At 30.6% G+C, this 22,563-nt stretch overlaps 1 protein-coding gene across 2 annotated transcripts in view; it reads left to right on the top strand.

The window, feature by feature from the left end:
• The window catches only part of LOC129907595 (gamma-aminobutyric acid type B receptor subunit 2), a 91,960-nt gene extending 69,681 nt beyond the window's left edge, over positions 1-22,279 (top strand). Inside the window, exons 7-12 of one of the 2 annotated variants that reach the window (XM_055983874.1) lie at positions 3,255-3,556; positions 3,758-3,896; positions 13,897-14,172; positions 19,834-20,152; positions 20,245-20,477; positions 20,989-22,279. In XM_055983874.1, coding sequence (XP_055839849.1) covers positions 3,255-3,556; positions 3,758-3,896; positions 13,897-14,172; positions 19,834-20,152; positions 20,245-20,477; positions 20,989-21,900 — 2,181 coding nt within the window. In that variant the 3' untranslated portion in view covers positions 21,901-22,279. Of the gene's footprint in view, positions 1-3,254; positions 3,557-3,757; positions 3,897-13,896; positions 14,173-19,833; positions 20,153-20,244; positions 20,487-20,988 lie in introns of both variants that reach the window. The other variant, XM_055983873.1, reaches the window with a different exon arrangement.
• Positions 22,280-22,563: the final 284 nt, after the last annotated feature.

The raw sequence follows: 22,563 nt of genomic DNA, 5'->3' as shown, positions 1-22,563 counted from the left end.
CTGACTCAGAGTTTATTTTCTCCCTTCCAATAAAAATGAGAACAAATAAACAAAAAACTCAATTTTATTGGCTCATTGCAACAAATCAACTCAAAAATAACAACAAATCATGCTTGTTTGAATGAAAGAAATGCTAGAGAAAAAAATAAGCAAACGAAAAATCTGAACTTGTTTATTAATGATTTCTATGGTGACGACTCCAAAATAATTGAAAAATAAAAATAAGATATTTACTGCCCAATTTTACAAATGAAAAGATGTAAATAGAATTTTAAGTTATGAATTGCTATCATATAAACTGGACATTTCTGGTCCATCTTCACCTAGTCCTATAACAATATTTTCTGCAAAGTTATCCCAACTGCCTTCAAATGATAAATTATTAAATAATTGTATGTTTTTTTGTACAATTGTCCACGGATATGGAGTGATGCAAGCCCGGGAGACTTGCCTCCGCTTTCTGAGGCTAACCCAGTGAATCTCACAGACGGATGAATTAATTAAAATAGGGATAACAAGAACTGTTCTTCATTATTTTATGGTAATTTTAGAAAAAGTTCAGCTGCCTCATAAATGCTTTTTTTTATTTTTGCTCAATTTTCCATGGGACTTTTGATTTGAAACGACCTATAGAATGATAGAGCTGGTAGTTTATACAAAGGAAAAAATTTAAAATCTGAGAATTTCAGCTAGGGGCGTGGTAACCGCCCATTTTCGCTTAATTTACATTAAATATTTTAGAGCACTTCTGATTATCGTAGAATCTTGAAACTTGTAGAACTGGTAGTTTATACAAAGAAAAAATTTTAAATTTGGGAATTTTCGCCAGGGGGCATGGTAACCGCCCATTTTCGCTTAATTTACATCAAATATTTTAGAGCACTTCTGATTATCGTAGAATCTTGAAACTTGGTAAAATGGTAGATCTGGTAGTTATTACAAAAGAAAAAAATTTAAAATTTGAGAATTTTAGACAAGGGGCGTGGTAACCACCCATTTTATCTGAATTTTCATCAATTATAGAGATTTTAATTTCTACAGCAAAACCTTGCAAAAAGAAGTGAAATCACAAAAAAAAACATTACTGTTAAAAAAAGAGCCAAGTTCTCCTATGTTGAAATTATGCTAGCACAAAAAGTACTGAAATGTAAAAGTGTACAAAGTTCTAAAGCTTGGCTTTAAATTTGTATAAATAAAATTTTGGTTGTTTACTTGGCAATTTTTCAAATAGCTTTAAAAATCGGTAATTTAAAGTTAAATTGCCAAGGGAACAACCAAAATTTTATTTATACAAATTTAAAGCCAAGCTTTAGAACTTTGTACACTTTTACATTTCAGTACTTTTTGTGCTAGCATAATTTCAACATAGGAGAACTTGGCTCTTTTTTTAACAGTAATGTTTTTTTTGTGATATATTTTTATTAAAATAAATTCAAGTAGTTATACTAACGTATCCATAAATTTAAAAATTTAAATCAATGTCTTCTTTCGGTTAAGACCTGATTGACAAAACAAGAAATCAATTCTTCCTTATTTTGTAACCTTTCTTTAGCACTGGTTTACAGCCAAAATGGACACTCAATCCCACTATTTTTTTCTTACGTGACAATGGCTCAAAGAGACCAAAATCAGTAGATTTTGAAGAACCATATATTATCCAATTTTAGCCGTATTCAATTTTTGTGACCATTATGTTGAAAGATAAAGTATTTTCTTTTCTTCGTTACATGTTCAATATCTATAAATTCTTCAAGGATTAAAATAGACTATTTAGTAAAAACACCAAAAATGTCATGTTTTTCTCTTTTTCGAATTGTTTTTCATTAGTTTTTTACAATATTTTAATTTTAAATTTTTTTAAAGGATACATATCGATAGTAAATTTAATTATCTACAAAAAATTACTTAATAAAATGTTTCATATTCGGCTTCCTTTTCAAGTTATAGACGAAAACACAAAAAATAACAAAAAAAAGTCGAAAATATTGATCGTTACAAAAATTATCATATCTTTATAATAGATAGATTTTGAAGAAAATTATCTTGTTATCTTTGCTGTAAACCAGTGTAATCTTACAGACGCATCGATACAATTTACACTGACCGATGCATGAAAAAATAAATAATTATATATTGTACAATGAAATATGGCTTTTTGATATTGCATTGTTTTATAAATCAACGGTGACGAACTCGATATCGAAAAACCTAAGACTATTAAATTTTTTTCAAAAATGTTAAGCGCCAGTCAAATTTTCGATCTCCGATTCGGAAACAGCACACAAAAATCCTATAAAAAAGTAGGGTTTGGTTAAATCCCGCACCAATGGTAAGGGTTTTGATAAACCGAATTCGATCTACATTTTTACCAAGGCAACTGGGGATTTTAAGCAGGTAACTCTTGATTTTACCATGAAAACCCGTGATTTTCTGACAGGAATGCAATAATTTGCATTAAACCTGAAAGAAAAAAAAAGAACATCCGTGAAAAATAAAGAAATATCCATCAATATACGTACCAAGATTGGTCAGAAATTGGACCATTTTATTATTAAGAATTTATGTTTTAAGAATATAAATAATTGTAATTTCTTTGAATTTAAACTTACATGCTTACTCTAATTTGTATCCTGGAATTCGGTTGGTGAAATCTCAGACTTTGACAACAGAGCAAATCACAACTTTTACTATCTACATATTTGTGAAACAGCCTTAAACTTTTAAATCAATAGTTTCAGAGAAAATCATTCCTACCCACAGTAAAAATTAACGATTTAATATAATTCATTTAAGCCACACTAATTCATTAGACTGAACAAGGGCGATATTGTATTTCGTATTCTGTTTTGCGTTTTGTAACATATTTAATATAAAACACTGACACTGATTTCCTATTCCGCGAACTATATACTTAGAGCCTTGGTCTACAATTTTAATCCTTTAAACCTAACCCATTCTGTATGAAAAATAAAAATCATACAACTTCTATTTTCCGAAAAATGCACTTATTTAGACTTGATTAGAAGCAATTTACTTATTTGAGTTAAAACTAACCACATGTTCTATTTGTTCAAACATCAGCTCAATTAATGGAAATTTTTTTTTTTTTTCAATTCAATAAAAACTATAAAATTGTTTCAATAACCCTCAAGCTCTTTAAACAAAAATTTTATTTTTTTTTTTTCAGTTTCTAATACATCAAAAAAAAAATTTTTTTTCCTAACTCATTTTTTTTGTTGCTTGTCTATTTTTAGGGTCCAGTGTCATTCAGTGGCCCCGATCGAATCGGTACAACAGCCTTTTATCAAATACAACGAGGCTTCCTCGAACAAGTGGCTTTGTTCTATCCAGCAGAGGATTTTTTAGATTTCAATTGCCCCAAGTGCTATGCCATCAAATGGCACACCGGACAGGTGCCAATAGCCAAGCGAGTGTTCAAAGTTCGAGTGGCAACGGTTGCTCCATTGGCCTTCTATACAATTGCCACCCTTTCGTCGGTGGGAATAGCTCTAGCTTTAGCTTTTTTAGCCTTTAACCTACACTTTCGAAAATTAAAGTAAGTCTATATGAATATAAAGCTTTTTTTATATATGAAAAGGTGTGTGTATATGTGTGCTTATGTGGGTTTGAGTGTAATTGAAATTGGCTGTTGTCGCTTGGAGGAGTACTCTTGTGTCCCTTTGGGGCCTTTTGCCGCACACAAAAAATCCTTCTTTTCTATCCGCAAACTCTTTATTGGTTGGTTGCACACTTTCAGGGCAATCAAACTTTCAAGTCCGAAGCTGAGCAACATTACCGCTGTTGGATGTATCCTTGTGTACACAGCCGTTATACTCTTGGGATTGGATTACTCTACGCTGCCATCGGCCGAGGACTCATTCTCAACAGTTTGTACGGTAAGTTAACATCAATTTTTTCTTTATTTTTTTTAACTTAAAATAAAAATTGATGCAATCCACTAGATTTTTTTTTTAATTTTTTTTTCTACATCCTTGATGTTCTCTTATTTTTTTGGTTGGTTAGTGGTTTTCGTGTTGGTACAAATTTTCAATAAAGTACCCATTGTAGCCACTTTGCCTAGTATCGTTGTGGTTTATTCATTGAAATATTTTCTCAACTAATTAATTAATTGATTTTAATTGAAGAGAATGAAAGAGGGCATAAGTACATGAATCCTTGAATCAGTTCAATATAATATTTCACCAGATTCACAGAGTGAGAATGCACTTTAAATTCGATAACCTTTCGAATGAAAGGAAACCATATCGGATTGAACTGTATTAATTGATTTATTAATTGGGATTTATTAAAATCATTCAGAAATATAATTAATCTTCTGGAAAATATGGGATTTAAGTTGTTGAATTTAATTGCAAAATGTTTGTGTTGTCAAAAGGAGCCAAAAGTATGTATTAAAATTCATATTCAGAACTTAATTATCGGTCACTTTGTAATAATTCACGTATAAGCGTAAAGTGTTTAAAATTGTATTCAAAAAGCTGAAGAAAAATAATTATAAATTCAAGAGCCAGATATAATATTCCAAAACTGCTGGATTCAGACCCTAAAGAAGAAAGAAGTACAGAATTGTTAAGTAAATTAAATAAACTGTTTTTAAAAATTCCAAAAAAACATACCAACTTAAGGTCTAAAGCCTGGTACGCTGCTCGCGCAAAATTTTAGCTTCCATACAAATTATCGAAAAATTTTATCTCAGCTAAAATGGATCCCATACAAATTATCGATAACTTGTATGGGAATTTTATCTCGGCTAAAATTTAGCTCGAGCACCGTACCAGGCTTAAAAGAGAAAACCTAATAAAGAACAAAAAGACAAAAAAAGCCATAAATAACATTTTAGTTTAAGAGTGAAAGAAAGTGCAAAGTAAAAAGTTTAATGTGTACCATTAAAACAAAATTTTGTACTCTTATCATGCTAATGCATTTTTTTTAAATTACACGGTGTAACACTCAAAATATACGCGGGCGGAGACCTATCAGGTTTTGTAGAGCTAAACGCACTGAATACGAAACGGGGTTGGGTTCAAAATTCTGCCGGGGTCAAAATTCTTTTGTCAAAATTCTGCTTTCAAAATTCTGCTTAACAAAATTCTGCTTTCAAAATTCTGCTTTTCAAAATTCTGTTTTTCAAAATTCTGTTTTTCAAAATTCTGCTTTTCATAATTCTGCTTTTCAAAATTCTGCAAAAAATTAAAAAAGGGTTTGGAAAATGTTAAAAAGCGCGCGCTTTTAAACATTTTTCAAACCCTTTTTTAATTTTTTGCAGAATTCTGTAAAATCATCTTTTTGAAAAATTATCTGCTTATTTGATTACTTACACACATAATTTGTCATTTTTTAAATGCGAATTAATTTTTGTTTTATAAATGAATAAATTTGAAAATATTAAGAAAAGGTTTTTAATATTAAACATTTCCGAAAATAACTAAAAATTAATTAATTTATCAAATAAAGGTGAATATTCAAAAATTTGAATAAGAAAAGGAATATAAAACATCGGTTCCAATTAGTATACATATTTTATTTGAAAGAAAGTCAGTATATGCATTTCAAAAAATATTTGCGGCACTTAAATAAAAAAATTTAGGAAAGTACCAATGTTGAATTACATTGATGAGGTGTATTTTTCTTTAGCCAGCGCATATGCTATAAAAAAAAAACAGAATTAGCAGAATTTTTTTTGTTCAAATATAATGCTGGTAGAATTTTGAAAAGCAGAATTTTAAAAAGCAGAATTTTGAAAAACAGAATTTTCGCTGAAAAAGCAGAATTTTGAAAAGCAGAATTTTGAAGCCAGAATTTTGACCCGATCCCTACGAAACGGTATTTGAAAATCCCCTAACACCCCCAAAATCTGGAGTTACGGGCAAAAAACGGGTTACGGGTTTTTTGGACCTTCACCCATTGAAAAAATTCTAGCTTCGACAATTTCTTACCCATATTCGATTTTTTTACAGTTTCTGATATAAGATAAATATACCTTTTCAACAATGTATAAAACATGTAACTCGGTTAAACCACTTAGAATTTATAAGATGTCAAAGTTCAAAAATTCCATTTTTTTCGTCATTTGCCCAACTTCGGCATCAATTTAAAGTATATGTTTTCAAAACAACATGCTATTTAAAAAATATATTCTAAAACTATATCTATTTCCCAATTGATCGAGGTATTTTTTATGAAAATCACTTCAAAATTGGCTTAGAAAAAATTTTTCGATTTCAACCCAGATACAGAAATTCGAACTTTTAGGTATAGAACAAAAATGTTGTTTCGGCACGTAGTAGGATAAGTTGGGCGCCAGGATTTGATGAAAGGTTTTTGTAGAGGAGCTCAATACAAACATTTTTTTCTTTGGGAGGGGGGTCTATCTCCCCCCGTTTAGGTGGGAGGGGCATTTTTCTAAAAAAAATTATCAAAATAAAAAAAAATTATTAAAAAACAACGGCAACACTTACAGTAATAAATGATACCATTTCCAAAAGGCAAAATTGTGCATTTGATTCTAATTTTTAAATCAATATAATACTACCAATTATTTTTTGAAATAATCGATTTCAAAGTTAAAAATAGGGGAAAAAAAACTTTTAAACTCATTTTATACTATTTTTGTCCTAAGCCAATTTTTTTTCTAAGCCAATTTTGAAGTGATTTTCATAAAAAATACCTCGATCAATTGGGAAATAGATATAGTTTTAGAATATATTTTTTAAATAGCATGTTGTTTTGAAAACATATACTTTAAATTGATGCCGAAGTTGGGCAAATGACAAAAAAAATTGAATTTTTGAACTTTGACATCTTATAAATTCTAAGTGGTTTAACCGAGTTACATGTTTTATACATTGTTAAAAAGGTATATTTATCTTCTATCAGAAACTGTAAAAAAATCGAAAATGGGTAAAAAATTGTCGAAGCTAGAATTTTTTCAATTGGTGAAGGTCCAAAAAACCGTTTTTTGCCCGTAACTCCAGATTTTGGGGGTGTTAGGGGATTTTCAAATACCGTTTCATATTCAGTGCGACTAGCTCTACAAAACCTGATAGGTCTCTGCCCGCGTATATTTTAAAACCTCATTTTTGTAACACCGTGTTATCAATAGATCGAAAATTAGGTCAAACTTCGAAAAATTGTATTTAACATTTTCATTTTATCTCATCATGGTGGGATGTATCCAAACCAGGGTTGTAAAAAATATTTTTTTTATTGCATTTGTTTTCTATTAGAAATAAAAAAATATTGCTTACAAATAAAAAATGTTTGGTTTAAAAAAACATTTATTGCAATTGAAAAAAATTTGCATTAAAAAAAAAATATATTTATTATATATTTTATTGTTATTATTATTATTACATATTTTATTTTTATTTATTTAAAAAAAAAAAAATAAAATTTGCATTTAAAAAAATGTTATTGCATCTGGAAAATGTTTTGCATTAAAAACAAATTTGTTACAAATAAAAAATTTAATGCATTGAAAACAATTTCAATGCAAAATGTGTGCATTAAATACTTTGTTTTTAATATTGGTCGAATTTCTTACAATTTTGGCTTTTCGGCCATACATTAAATTTTTCAACTTTAATATTGAACTTAACTTATAGTCAGCCAAAATTTTAAGAAATTCGACGAATATTAAAACAAAAAAATATATACAGGGTGTCCGGTAGAAAATGGATAGGCCGGAAATGACTGATAGGTGCACTTTTGACTGTTCTGAAACCAAATAGAAAAAGTTTCTATCGCAACCAGTTTAGAAAATATTAGCTTTTTTTCGTTCAGTGTACTTTAAATTTCTTCATCTTACGTTTTCTTTAACCACAACCACGAATGAATGAATTTTATAAATTTCTTATTTTTAAGAAATGCCCATGCTTAAACTGAGCAAACAAATATTTTTTTCTACTTTGCATTAAAAAAAAAGTTAAATTATTTTTTTTTAATAGCCATTGTTCAACGGTTATAACACTTTTTTAATAGTTATGTGTAAGAAGAATGATTGTAAAATATGACTGATTAAAAAAACTGATGGAGTCCATGCATTTGTGGCAGCAATGTGAAAAACTTAAGATTTTACAGTCAAAATAATTTATTAAATTAATAGGCTTTTTTTGGACTTTGGTACCAATAACTTCCTAGTAACTCTAGATTTGATAAAAACTTTTACCATTCTGCAATCCCCTTTGGACGCGCACATTTTTAAAAAAGTTGGCCACCTACGTTCCTATGGATTTTTTTATACCATAGGTGTTTGAAAATGTTCATAAAATATTTTTTTTTACATTTTGCATCGAAAAACAAATTTCAAAATTTTTTTAAAGAAAAGATGCAACAGTTTTAAAAAACAGTGAGCCAATTATTGTATAAAATTATAAAAATAAGAAATTTATAAAATTCATTCATTCGTGGTTGTGGTTAAAGAAAACGTAAGATGATGAAATTTAAAGTACACTGAACGAAAAAAAGCTAATATTTTCTAAACTGGTTGCGATAGAAACTTTTTCTATTTGGTTTCAGAACAGTCAAAAGTCCACCTATCAGCCATTTCCGGATTATCCATTTTCTACCGGACACCCTGTATATGTATATTAAGTTTTTTGTATTGCTGGATTATTTTTAAACTTATTATTTTACCTTTTGTTTTAAAGTAGTAAAAAAAAAGAGAAAATTTAATAAAAAAAAAAATATTGAATGCTCACATTTTGCATTGACTTTATTTTTTAATGCAAAAAATTTTTTATTGGCAGTAAATATTTTTCAGTTGCAATAACATTTTTCTAATGGAATTTTTTTCAATTTGCAACAAATATTTTTGTAATGGAAATATTTTTCAGTTGCAATAAAATTTTGTTTAATGCAAATTTTTTTCAATTGCAATAAATGTTTTTTTTTTAACGTAATTCTTTGCAATAAATATTTAATTTTATAACCGCGATCCAGACACATAAAAGTATTTATAATATTCTGTATTCTTAAAGTCTTATTGCGGTATCCAATACATTCTTGATAATATTGAGGATAATATAATTAAAGTTAGATAATTTTTTACAGACATAGATTTTCTCTATCCCTCCGTAATATAAGTTGAAAGTTTAAAAGTTCATTCTCATATGGAAAATTAAACGAACCTCTATTAATGCTTCAATGTAGGTACATAACTCTATTCATTTTCCTTTCAAAAAACTTTGTTATATAATTAATTAGTTTAAGTTTTGACACAAGAAGTATATATTCAGAATCAGATAGTATAGTATAGTCTACCTTTCATTTCACACAATTTTAAATTAACGACGCAACACTTTGCTACATTTCAGGTTAAATATGAGTTGGCATTATTCAACTTGCAAGTTTAAAACAAAAAGAAACCTTCAAGCAATAAGAAGAGAAATTTTATAATGACATGGCGCTAATGAGGAATCATATGAAATACACGCATCGTTGCATTTTGTTACATAATTGCAAACAAATTGAAAAAATACACTTGGAGGTAGAACAAATTTACTTTAAGCAATTCGCATTAGTATGGTTTATGATATTTTTCTTAATGAAATTTTTTTTTTAATTTCAAAATCCCCTATTAGATGGCACAAAATTGATTATGGGAATTTGCTTTAAATTTTGTAAAAAGCGTCATTTATTTGGGGGATTCGTTTGAACAGTACTAATATTAGACGTAAAATAGATAACATTTTAAAGTCCTTAGAAAAAAAAGTGGTTAACTGTAAAGTGCGTTTACTGACGAAAAACGGAATACTTTTTTAAATCCAATTATAATGTACAAGAAAGATCTAAAATAATTACCTTTGTTTTATTTTCTCATTATATCAATTATTTTATTTGAAAAGCTTACAAAAATATTATACCATTAAAAAGCTTAATATTTCTTCTAAAAGGTATTTAAACAATTAATTACGAACAATAATTTTTTTAAGAAAAAAGTGAAAAAATCAAATTTTTTTTCGTCCATAACCTAAAAATGCAATTTTTTTATCTGACAACCAATAGTATCATCAATCACGTCTGTGCGACATCTACAAAAAGAGGTAAAATTTTTTTAACCCAATAAATTTGTATTCTTCCACTACCTTAAAGTCAATTTTTTTATATGACAACCTATAATAAATTGTATATCAACTGAAAGCTTAGTATTTCAGCTTTAACATGATGCTTCAATCATATCTGTACAGTGCCTACAAAAAAAGTAAGAATTTTTAGAGTCAACCATGTGGAAATTTAAAACTGAGATTACGATAGGTACTTCCTACACTGGTGGCTGGATATCGACAGCAAATCTTTAGAGGTGTTTTGTGGTTTTTTGAAGTTTTTCAGTTTAACACTTTTTAACACTTAGGAAATTCCGCAAAATAAAAAACCGCCCAAAAATACCCCTAAAAAAGGAGGTGTTTTTCAAAAATTAATACTTCAAAACGCAGCCCTATACATTTTTTTTCATTAACTTTCCATTGGTACAAATAAAATGTCTGTAAAAAATTTGATTAACCACTTTGTCGAAGGTCTATCTCATGTTTTTGTTTTGAAACCCTTTATAACTTGATTTTGAAATTTTTTTTAGAATTTTTCAATACCTTTTTCAGCTCAACAGTAAATTTATCTATCGATTAAAAAAAAACTTTCTACGACGCACAGTGTGGCCAATGGTATCAAAAGCTGGCAAAAATAGCTATTTTCAAATTGTACCGAACTGTCAAATACAAATTTACTTTAATAAAGGGATTAATAAGCTACACAAAACCGGTTTTTATTCCACGGTTTAAGTCTAACGCGGTGAGTAACTACACTTTAAAATGTCGCCATTGACGAAATTATTCGTTATTTACCTTTTTCTAGCTCCCGTCTGTGTTTCAAGTTTTAAGTGCTATTTCGTTAAATCAAAAGATAAAAATTTGAAATAAATATTGAATTACAAGCAAAAGGGAAGTTTTCGATTCTCATTCCTCTTTTGAATTATGAGTGTCTAGTTTGTTTGAAAAAATTATTCGAATTCGGTGTCTTTAAAATCATTCGTTTTTTGTGTGCGTCATACAAACTCGTTAAGAAAAAGTTCACAAAGGTGTGAAGTGGCGCTTTGTTTTTGGTGTCCCTTTATTTTTGAGAGTGTCGTCTTTCGTGTCAATTAAAAAAGTGGTGCCCATGTTTGCCCCTTTTTGAGTAAACACTATGTGAAGTTATCTAAAAATAACGATTTTTTTGTATATATTTCTCAGATTCCGGAAGTACTGACAATACAGTTCAACAGAATTTTACTTTTCTGAAGGTGTTAGAAATTCTGAACTCGTATCCATTGTCAGAATTATTCTATTAGCCAAAACTGAAAGTGTGTACGGTTAGCATTGTTGCCAAAAATTTTAAGGAAATAGTGTTGATCTACACAATGGAGACGCAGGCGCAGCTTGAGATATCTCATACCTGAAAAAAGATCGGAAAATTTGAAGCGGTTCTCTGAAGAAGATGACCGCGTCAAACTATGCTTAAAGAAATTACCACACTTTTTTACCATAACCTCATAAACATTCAAAATAACGTGTTTTTTGCATTATATAACGGTAATATTCCAAAAAACGGAAACTAATAGAATATTTCTTTCGTGGATTCGAGTTCAGCATCCCTAAATCTTTCAGAAAAGTATGTTTTGGTTCTTCGGACAAAAAAAGTTGAATTTTGTTGACCAGTGTATTTTTTCATTAAGAAGATTTTGTTATGACTAAACCGTTGAGTCAGGTCTAAAATCTATTTTTAAGAATAATCTTATTTAAAAAAAAAAACAGTAAAATCTAAATATTGAACAAATAAATAACAATTTTCTTTCTCAAACAACTTCAAAGTTAAAGGTAACAGATACTTATGTTCTTATAATGTACGTTTTTGATAATTTTTCATAGAATCACAAAAGTTGTCTCAGTTTTGTGCTTTAATATAGTATTTTTACCCATAACAAACTTAGAAACGAAGAAAAATAATTTTTGCCAACTTTTCCTACCATCGGCCACACTGTGCGACGTCGCGTTTAGTAAATAGCCACTTTTTTTGCAATGTGGTCTTACCCCTATTTAGCCTATAATGATTGAATTTTCAAAAACTCTTTTAATGTTATAACCTGAAAACATCAAGTGTATCAGGAGAAAATGGCGTCACTTTTTCGTGGATGAAATGTAACTCTTTAAGCAACCGTCTTTGGCGTTGGTTGATAACTTTAACAAGCTTTTACGTGTGGTGCCTTAAAGTGGCATGGAACAAGGTAATAAATGTTCCTAGAAAGTGTTGTTATCGCCAAAGGTTATGAGAAAAATCCTTGCTCTTAACTGAAGCTGAAATGGTTTCCCCAACACTGACTGCCGAAGTTATGTTTTTTTACCGACTTTTTTGTTTGTTACCTCATAACTTTGGACTGAGTAAACCAATTTTGATAATTCTCGTATTGAAAAGCTGGTGGCTGCAATGTGGTCCCATTTCAATTTCGTTCAGTTCTGGCCACACAGGAACAATTAGAAAAATTATAAAACCCAGTTTTGATCCATGGAAGTTGGTTTTGTTTTTTGATAAAAATGATTTATCAAAAATTTCATAAAGTGCTTTTAAATTGAAAGTTTTTAGCCTTCTTGTGTTCATTGGATTTCTTTCGAAATGCTTCGATCCAAGATTTTTTTTTCAGAAGAGTGAATTTAAGATATTGTTGTCGCTTACGATTTGGTTTCCAAGAGTTGTTTCACTTATTACCTCATGTTGGTGGTAACGGGTAGTAATATATGAATTAATTATATGTTATTCCAGCTAGCTAAATTGTGACCAATTTATAAAAGAGACAGTCTTAAAGTTCATTACTATATTATTTTCTAAAATTAAGTGTTTATCTTCCGAAATGACTATGGTAACCTTGTTTTTTTGCTTTTCCCTTTTTTAACTCTCCATATCCTCTATTACAAAACTAAAAGTTTGAAAAGTTTTATCCAAAACTGCTACTAAGTCCATTGTTCCTGTTCCCCTGATAATAACCCTCTCACTTTTGGGAAAAATACTATTTCCATTAAATCAACTCATTGTCATCAAAAAAAGAAAAACTTTTATGTATTCGTATTTATCTTTGAAATTCCATGAAAAACTTATCGTCCTGACAGAGGTTGTCGTCAGACAATGTCAATCCAATTTTCATATCCGCCTCAGCTTATATGGATAAGTATCAATCCAATTTCGCTACAAGTTCACGTGTGCAAAATAGCAGAAACTCCATGATACAATATTCAATCAAAGGAAATTTCATTGGTATATTTGCTTTGGGTTATTATAGTCTATCATTATTATTTTTGTTTGCATATTTGTTATCTCTTCGGAACGTTTGAACTTTTAACTTATTTTTGCATACATAAACGAAGCTATCAGGATTTCTTAAGTAAGATTAATTGTTTTTCAACGACGAGGCGACGCACGGTGGCGGCGGCGGTAGCGGAAATGTGTAACAATTTATAGATAAATTTATCAATATTGACGGAAAAGAGAGGCTCGCAGGATTCAGGAAATTGGAAATAAATTCGCTGTCATTTTGCTCCTTTTTTTTGTGAATTGAAGGAATTCATGAGAATACTTCTATCAAATTTACTTACAATTCTCTACAAAAACCCAACCAACCAAACCATTCAAAAGGACTTCGACCTTTTAATGTTTGTCCTTTGTGTCGCAGACAAAATTAAATTGCCATTTTTAAATAAACCCCTTAACACACGTTTTTTTTTGTTGATTTCCTTTTGTTATCCTTTTTTTCTTCTTGATCCTTTTCTGTCATAATTTACATATTCAGTTGCTGCCAGCATTCAGGAGATGAGTATGTGACTTGTATTTTAATAAATTTCGCTTTTTTTATAGGCTCGGGTGTACCTGCTGTCGGCGGGATTCTCACTGGCATTCGGTTCAATGTTTGCAAAGACCTACCGTGTCCACAGGATATTCACCCGCACAAGTAGTGTGTTTAAAGACAAAATGCTGCAGGACACTCAATTGATATCGTTGGTTGGAGCATTGCTGCTGCTTGATGGATTGGTCGTGACACTGTGGGTCTTCACCGATCCCATGGAGAGACATTTGAATAATTTAACATTGGAAATCAGTAGCAGCGACAGGAGTGTTGTATATTTACCGCAGGTAAGTGTGCTCTGCCACATAACATCCATCACCATCAGAGATGGATTTTCTAGAATTCACCAGTTTGACGGTGTGCGAGATGTGCGGTAGCAGTTAAAGTGATTTGGGTATATATTGGAGTCAGGAAGTTGAACTTTTTTGGTGGGGTTTTCGTTTTAATGCGATTGCAATTGACGTCTCAAATGATAAGGTTTTGCAAGTTTGATTGAGTGATGGTGTTTTATTCACTCAACGTTTTCAAGATTGATTGATGGCACAGATGTGTTATTTTTTTTTATATATTTATTGGACATTAAGGAGAAGCAAATTGCAGTTTATTGGATATGACATTGAAGAATATTGTTATTATTAGGAATCATTAGCATGATGGAAATGTCAGCAGAATGAACATTTGTATTTGCAAGGATAATTTTCAAAGAAGGATAATTTGTCCTTTTTTAGAATATGTTTAGGAACGAACGAATGCATTTAATAATTTTCTACTTTTGAGTTTATAAGAAGACTCTAATGTGAATGTCGAATAAATTCTGGTGATAATAATAAAAAAGCAATCACTTTTCAGTTCACAGAAAACTTTTATTGTGTTCTGTTATAAATTTGAAAATTGGAAATAAATTGCCAATTAAAAGATATCACCACACCCACATCCTTGTTCCAATGAATTTAGAAAAAAGTTTCGTTTCCTTTAAGAGTATAAGTGAAATTTTGGACTTTCGTCATAATAATGGACCGATTTTCATGAAATATCACCCCTAAAGTAGATGACACATTTTTCTATGGAGCTTGGGCCCAGTGTGTACACTATCGAAATTGGTATCAAATGAAAGGTGATGATAAGCACATTACGTGGGTAAAATATTGTTTGAAAAAATACCTGAATTCTCGGTTTTGAAATCCGAAACTTCAAACTCGAATATCTCCAAAACCACACTAACGATTTTGAAAATATTTTACCCACGTAATGTGCTTATCATCACCTTTCATTTGGTACCAATTTCGTTAGTGTACACACTGGGCCCAAAAATGTGCCATCTCCTTTGATAAAAACAAAGCGATTGCCATTTATTTTATATTATGGTCTACAAACATTTAGTTGAGCTTATTATTTTATCACTCACCATTTAGAAATTAAAAGACTTCAAAGATTAAACGCAAGATTATGCAATATGTTGTCATATCAAAAATCTCGTTATCTTGTCTTTGATGCTCTACAAAGTACAAACTGATGCTGATAGTTATAAATTAAACCAATAAATAATAACTGAAAACTGTTTTTAAACTAATTTTATAAGGAGAGGTGGACTTTTATCACTTAAACGGCACATACATATATGAAAATTCTTTATTAAAGAAGAATTTTGAGTTTTTAATTCTTATAAAATTAAAATATTATTTTATGAATTAAAAAAAAAAAACTTTGGTAAAAAACTTTAGTATTTTAACTCACTTTTACCATAAAAATATCTACGTTTGTACCGGTTTTAAATAGATGACAATGATATTCCAAGCAAGAGGCACTACCGCTGCCTGCGTACTGTATTAACCACGCATCTGCAAAATAAATTTTGTTTAGTTCTTAAAAGGAATTTTAGTTTTTCTGGAGAACAAAATTACATCTTCACGAAATAGAAATCAATAAAGCCATTTTTTTAATTAACATTTTTATATATAAAAATTGGGAAACCTACACTATCTCCAAAAAATAAAATCTCAATCGGATAAAATCTCCAGAAAATTTTTGACCCCATGGACAAAATCTCCATGGGGAAAGGAATCCAATGGACAAAATCTCCAATAAATAATTTTTTCTCCCATTTTCTAATTTGTAAACAACCGTGACTTGAACCTTCCTTGTTTGACCTACCATTCGTGTGCCTTAACAATGATTCTAATATACTGGAAGGATACAGCGTAATCATAATATTTTGAGGCAAGTTATCACAGCATACAATTAAATATGAGTAAAAATAGGTCTTTCCAAAATGAAGATGCTCAAGTTTTGTATCAAGCAATCAAATCGCGCGATTGCTTGATACACAACTTGCGCATCTGAAATTTTGGGATTTTCGCTCGGAGATTTTTTTTTTTGAGATTTTTTCCTGGAGATTTTGTCTATACCCAGGTTTATCTTGGGGATTTTGGCTTTGGGGATTTTCTCTTTTGGATTATGGGTTTTGGTCATTCATCACCAACCCATAAAAATTCTGTATTAAATTAAAAATATTTCTGCATGGTTTTTAAGCGGACAAATCTTCTTAATTTTTCGAATGTACAAACTTAAAACAAATCCACTTAATTTAAGCAGAAAATTATCCTATTTTAAAGTGGTGTAGAGTAACTAAAGCAAATTATTAGGGAACCCGGCCGAACAGCTCTGATTTAAACGATTTTTTTTTTCAAACGTAGGTAATTAAAAATACTTTAAGGTCTATAGATTAAAAATTGCCGGTGTTGCCGTATTGTTTTTTTTTTAATTAAAATTAATTTTTTTTAACAAAACCATTTTTTTTTTTTGCTTAAATTTCATAAAACAAATGATAGCAAAAGATTCTCTAGGTAATTTAAGGAAAAAAAATATAAGGGAGTAAGGAACAATCTTCCACCGTTTAAGCGATAAATGCAATTTTTTAACATTCTGACCTCCAACACAAAAAAAAATATTTTGAAAACAACGGCAACACCTACAATATTTTAAAATACATTTTTAAAAAGCCAGAAGCTCATTCTTATCTCTTAAATTTAAATCCACTAAATTTAATCAAGACTTTTTGAAAAAATGGTCCTCAAACTCAGAATTAAAAAAAAAAATGTTATTAGAAAAATTTAAAATGACCTTTTTCCAAACTTTTTCTAATAAAATATGAATTTATTTAAAAAAAATTTTTGGCCATAAATATTATCAGTTGAATTTCGAAGCAAAAAAGGTAAAATATATCACACTTCTGAAAAAAAAAAATTTAAAATTACTTCTATTTCAATGGTTTTATTTTTAATAAAACTGAATTTTTGCATTGAAATAATTAATTTTCTCAAAGACTTTCTTAAAAATAGGAACTTTAAATTTTTTCTATTTAACTTTAAACAGTAAGGGTTATTAAATGTATAAAAAATAATTTTGTGTTTAGATGTTGAACTTAAAAAAAAAAAATAAGTTACAGTAAGTTTAAGTTTTTTTTCAAAACTTTTATTAAAAAAAGTTCTTCGAAAATGAAATACTTTTTAATATTTTTCATAAACCGTAATACAAATTGACATTTCCTTTTATAATTTGAAATCATAATAAATGCGGCCAAAAAAATTTGAAAATAAATGCATTTTATATTACGACCAAGTTTAAAAAACGATATGTTAAAATTTGTTCAATCATTTTTTCTTTCAAAAATCTGTGTTCAATTACCATTCTTTTAAAAGCCGTTCATTCAATTAACTTAATTTTAATTTTTTCATATATGACTAAGCTTCTAGCTTTTAAAAAATGTATATTTGAATATTGTAGGCGTTGCCATTGTGTTAAAATATTTTTTTTTTGTGTTTGAAGTCAATTAATAAGAAAATTGCATCTATCGCTTGAACTATGGAAGATTGTCCCTCACTCCCATATATTTTTTTTCCTTGAGTTTCCTAGACAATCTTTTGGCATTAATTAATTTATGAAATTTAAGAAAAATTTTTGAAAAAAATTTGTTTTTGTTCACAAAAATCTTCAATTAAATTTAAAAAATCAAAACGGCAACACCGGCAATTTTTAATCTATAGACTTTAAAGTATTTTTAATTACCGACGTTTGAAAAAAAAGATCATCAAAATCTAAGCTGTTCGGCCGGGTTCCCTAATATTGCCAATTTTTGAGCTTTAGTTACTCCATTATTTATATGGAAACATTTTTATGAAACGAAAAAATTAGCAGCCACTTTTACAGTTTTATTTTTAGGCGGTTTTTAAGAAGAAAATTAAAATGAAATGATTTTTATCTGAAATTTAACAAAATTTAAGCAATTCCACTTATTTGAAACAGAAATTGTACTACTTTAAGAGGGTGGAATTAAAGTTGGGAATCATCTCATTTTAATGTGCACATTTTCTCCGTGTTTAAATGCTGCCTATATAAAAAATAATCTTCTTCCTTTTTCCCGGCTCTGTTATGATCTCGATGTCGAGGGGATCATAACTATCCCACGTAACTGCTTCACACTAGTGATCCGCCTGTGGGGTTCGCCGGGTTGACCTCAGAAATCGGCGGCAAGCCTCCCGGTTTTGTATTGTTCCATTTCTAAGGCCAACTGAATGCTGGTGGTTTTGCATTTGCTTGTACCAGGAGTTTTTAGGCCTACCTTTCTTTCTATTTCGTGTTGGAACGTTGTATGATATTGCTTTTTTGACGGGGTTCTCAGGATCTCTCCTTTGAACATGGCAATACCAACTGAGTCGGTCGTGTTCAATTCAATATAAAAAATAATAAAATTAATAAATCAGTTACTAGCCTAATAGTTCTCCTTAAATACTTTTAAGGTGAACTGTTTCAGTAGGTTTAAAACTTTATGACATCGTTTCATCTATCAAAAGGTTCATAATATGTTTACTCTAATAAATCCTGGTGACTGACTAAATAACCTCGAAGATATATGAAATTCTTCAGGATCTTATAAACTCTGAGAAAAATTCGTAGTTTTTGTTTTGAACAAAACGATATAAACTTTTCTATAAACTGTCCATAAGAAACTTCTCAGCATCTCGATTGCCAAAAAGGTTAAAAAAGAAAATCCAAACAAATAAATTCTAAGAAAATATTACTCTAGAATCTACACATTACAATCCAAACATTTGACACAAAAAAATCAATTCAAGTGATGTAAGTCTTTATAGTTTTCCTTTTTGACCAAATATTTAATCAAAATTCAATTTATTCTTAGAAATTACATAAAATTAACAGTTTTGTAACCCCCATTTTCCAAATAAAAATCTCTCTTCTATCCAAAACCAAACTCATCTAAAGTACAACCAATACCAATTTAGAGAGAGTTTCCATGAAAACGTTTTGACTTGAAAAATTTTGTACTCTCATTCAATCTCAAAGTCATTGACATTTTCAAAAATAACCTGAACAAAAAAAAGTGATTCCCTCCTAAACAAAACAACAAAAATCGAACTCAATTCAATTGAAATGTGCTTTGTCTGATGGGTGAACCTCTATAAAATCTAAATAAAATAAAATCTCTCCCCCCAACCAACCCGATGACATTATGATGAAACCTCAAAGTCCACACAATACAAAAGCCATCATCATGCTTTGCCTGGCTCTCACAAGAGCTTCAATCTAAAAACTAAAACTAGCCGACGAGGACAACGACGACAAGGACGAAGGACAACGACAAGGGGAATTTAAAAGACAAGGGTGAGGTGGATGTGAACTATACAGAGAAAGCTTAAAATGTAATTACGTTCTGTTCGTTTCGGTAGATTGATTTCTGTACCCACAATACCGCACTGCTCTACGGGTACCACGCAGACAGCACAACTCCTGACAAAACCCGCATCTACATCGATAGGCAATCAGTTACTGTATATAGTTTGTGTTGATCCTGTTTAGGTCTACCGCCATTTCAAAGGACACACATTTTGTACATTTTGTCCATCATTTTTTGTATATTGTATATTCAACAGGTTGAAGTTTGTCGTTCCCAGCACACCCAAAGCTGGTTGGGTGCTTTGTATGCGTACAAGGGATTGCTATTAGTTGTTGGCGTGTACATGGCCTGGGAGACGAGACATGTGAAAATACCCGCCCTCAATGATTCCCAATACATTGGGGTATCTGTGTATAGTGTTGTAATAACGAGTGGCATTGTTGTTGTCCTAGCCAATCTCATCTCGGAGCGTGTCACTTTGGCCTTCATCACAATCACAGCTCTCATCTTGACGTCAACAACGGCTACATTATGTCTGCTCTTTATACCAAAACTTCATGATATTTGGGCAAGAAGTAAGTTCGAGGATGGGGAATGAAATATTGATGACTGTTTTGTGATTTTTTTTATCTTGTGGTTTTATCCTCTCTCTTTTATCTTCTTCCAGATGATATTATTGACCCGGTTATTCATAGCATGGGTTTGAAAATGGAATACAATACAAGGAGATTTGTTGTCGATGACCGAAGGGAATTACAATATCGAGTCGAAGTTCAAAATCGGGTTTATAAAAAGGAGATTATCGCCTTGGATGCGGAGATAAGAAAGTTGGAGAAAATGCTGGAGACGAGTACATCGACGGCAACGTCATCGAGTACGTCAATTATGGGACAGCATAAGGTGAGCTTGGTACGTGAACATAAATCATTTTAAAAAAAGGGACAAATTCCTTTTGGGTTTGGGCTTTGGGGGTCAAAATCCCGAAAACCAAAATCCCGAAAACCCAAAATCTTGAAAATCCAGAGTCCCGAAAATCCAAAATCCCAAAAATCCAAAATTCCAAAAACCCAAAATCTCGAATGGGATCCCGAAAAATTATATAAATGAAAAATTTCAAAAATTTTTAGTTTTATATGTATAATTTTTCGGAGTTTGGGTTTCGGAAAATAATGGCCTCTGTGGATTTTGGGTTTTCGGGATTCTGGGTTTTCGGGATTCTGGATTTTCGGAATTCTGGATTTTTTGGATTCTGGATTTTCGGAACTCTGGGTTTTCTGGATTAAAAAATTTCGAGATTGTGTCCGTCTCCCATTCCTTTTAATTAAATTTCAAAAAAAAAAGGATGTCCCTTTATCCTTTTTTTCCAAGACTTTCAATCCAAGTTTTTTTTTTTTTAATTTTGTTCTTTTAGCCCGAAGTGACAGTAATTCCTCCCACCAAGCGTAAATCTCGAACTCCCAGCATAAGCGGAGTTATACCGAATCTCCTACTATCCGTTCTGCCACCTGTAATTCCACGAGCCAGTTGGCCATCAGCCGAATATATGCAAATGACGATGCGTCGTTCGGTAACCTTCGCCTCCCAGCCCCAACTCGAAGATCGCACAATCAATGAATCCTGCCTGCCAGCGGCAGACCTACTCAACCTTCGACTTGCCCATCAACAAGCCACAGAGGCAAAGACTGGTTTCATGAATCGAATACGTGGAATTTTCTCGCGTACCACATCAAGCAATAAAGGTTCGACCATAAGCTTGGGCGATCAAAAAGGTCTAAAGGCAGCGTTGAGGAGTCACATGGGAATGTTCTCCCGTCTGATACCATCATCAGAAACGGCTTCTTGCAATGCTCTTTACAGCACTCCGAGCACTTTGAAGCCTATTCAGAAGCTGTCGATGGCAAAAAGTGGGACCGATATCGATGTAACTCCTATTGAAATCCACTTTCTTCACGACAAAGTGACTATCGAAAGACCTTCCAGTTCTGTGGGGGAAATTGGAAAGTATATAAAAGTTCCTGAGACCAAAGTCAACTTTCAGTTGCCAGCAAATAGACGACCATCGATAGCGGTCGTCCAGCCAACTCTTCGGGAACGAGTTCGAGGATCACCACGATTCCCCCATCGAGTTTTGCCCACCTGTAGTTTGAGTGCTTTAGAAGAGGGTGATGATAGAGGAAGTTCGCCAAATAAAACACGTGCCAATCTGAATCAAGCCTCGACAGCAGGCAATTGGAAATCAATGGAAGTAGCTCCTAAATCTACCATATCACTAGACGATCCAGCATCGGATCAAATATTTGTCCTTCCTGATACCTTGTCCTAACAAGGTGCTACTGATGCACCCTCTTCCTCGTAGTTAGAAACTTCTGAATCCACCTAAAAAAAACAAAATAAAGTACCCTGATCTCGTTTATTTCCTAGCATAGAGCAATACTACAATCAATGAGACCACACACCAAAAAGCAGTAAGCAATAACTTTTAGTTTTAACTATAAGTCCTTAAAATATTTTAAAAAAAAAGACTCTTTACATATAATATATTTTCAAAAAAATAAAAAAATATAAACATTATTTTATAAGAGTGTATGAGTGTATGTAGATTGAATCTTTTCATATCGTAGACTAAAGCAATACTTTAAAGAAAAAAAAAATATTATTATTATTATAGAGAAACAAATAAGAAAATAAAAAATTGATAACTATAAATGTGATGTAACTTTTTTTGTAATAGTCTATTTTCTAAAAAAAAGAACAACAAATAATTAAAAAATAAATCTTATGTTAAAATTGTAAATAATAATATTAAACGAGAGAAATATAAATTCTAGACTTTCCCTATGTACCAAATTTTATTAGAAAAGAAAAAACAAAAACTAAAGCTAAAATAAAAACTAATCTTTTTATGTAGAAGATCAAAAAAAAAAAATTAAGCATCTAAGCAATATTTTTTGAAATTTCAGTTAAAACGAAAATTAAATGTAATGTA

Source organism: Episyrphus balteatus, chromosome 1, assembly GCF_945859705.1.
Source record: "Episyrphus balteatus chromosome 1, idEpiBalt1.1, whole genome shotgun sequence".
Lineage (NCBI taxonomy): Eukaryota > Metazoa > Arthropoda > Insecta > Diptera > Syrphidae > Episyrphus > Episyrphus balteatus.
This window is presented reverse-complemented; position numbering and strand designations above follow the sequence as displayed.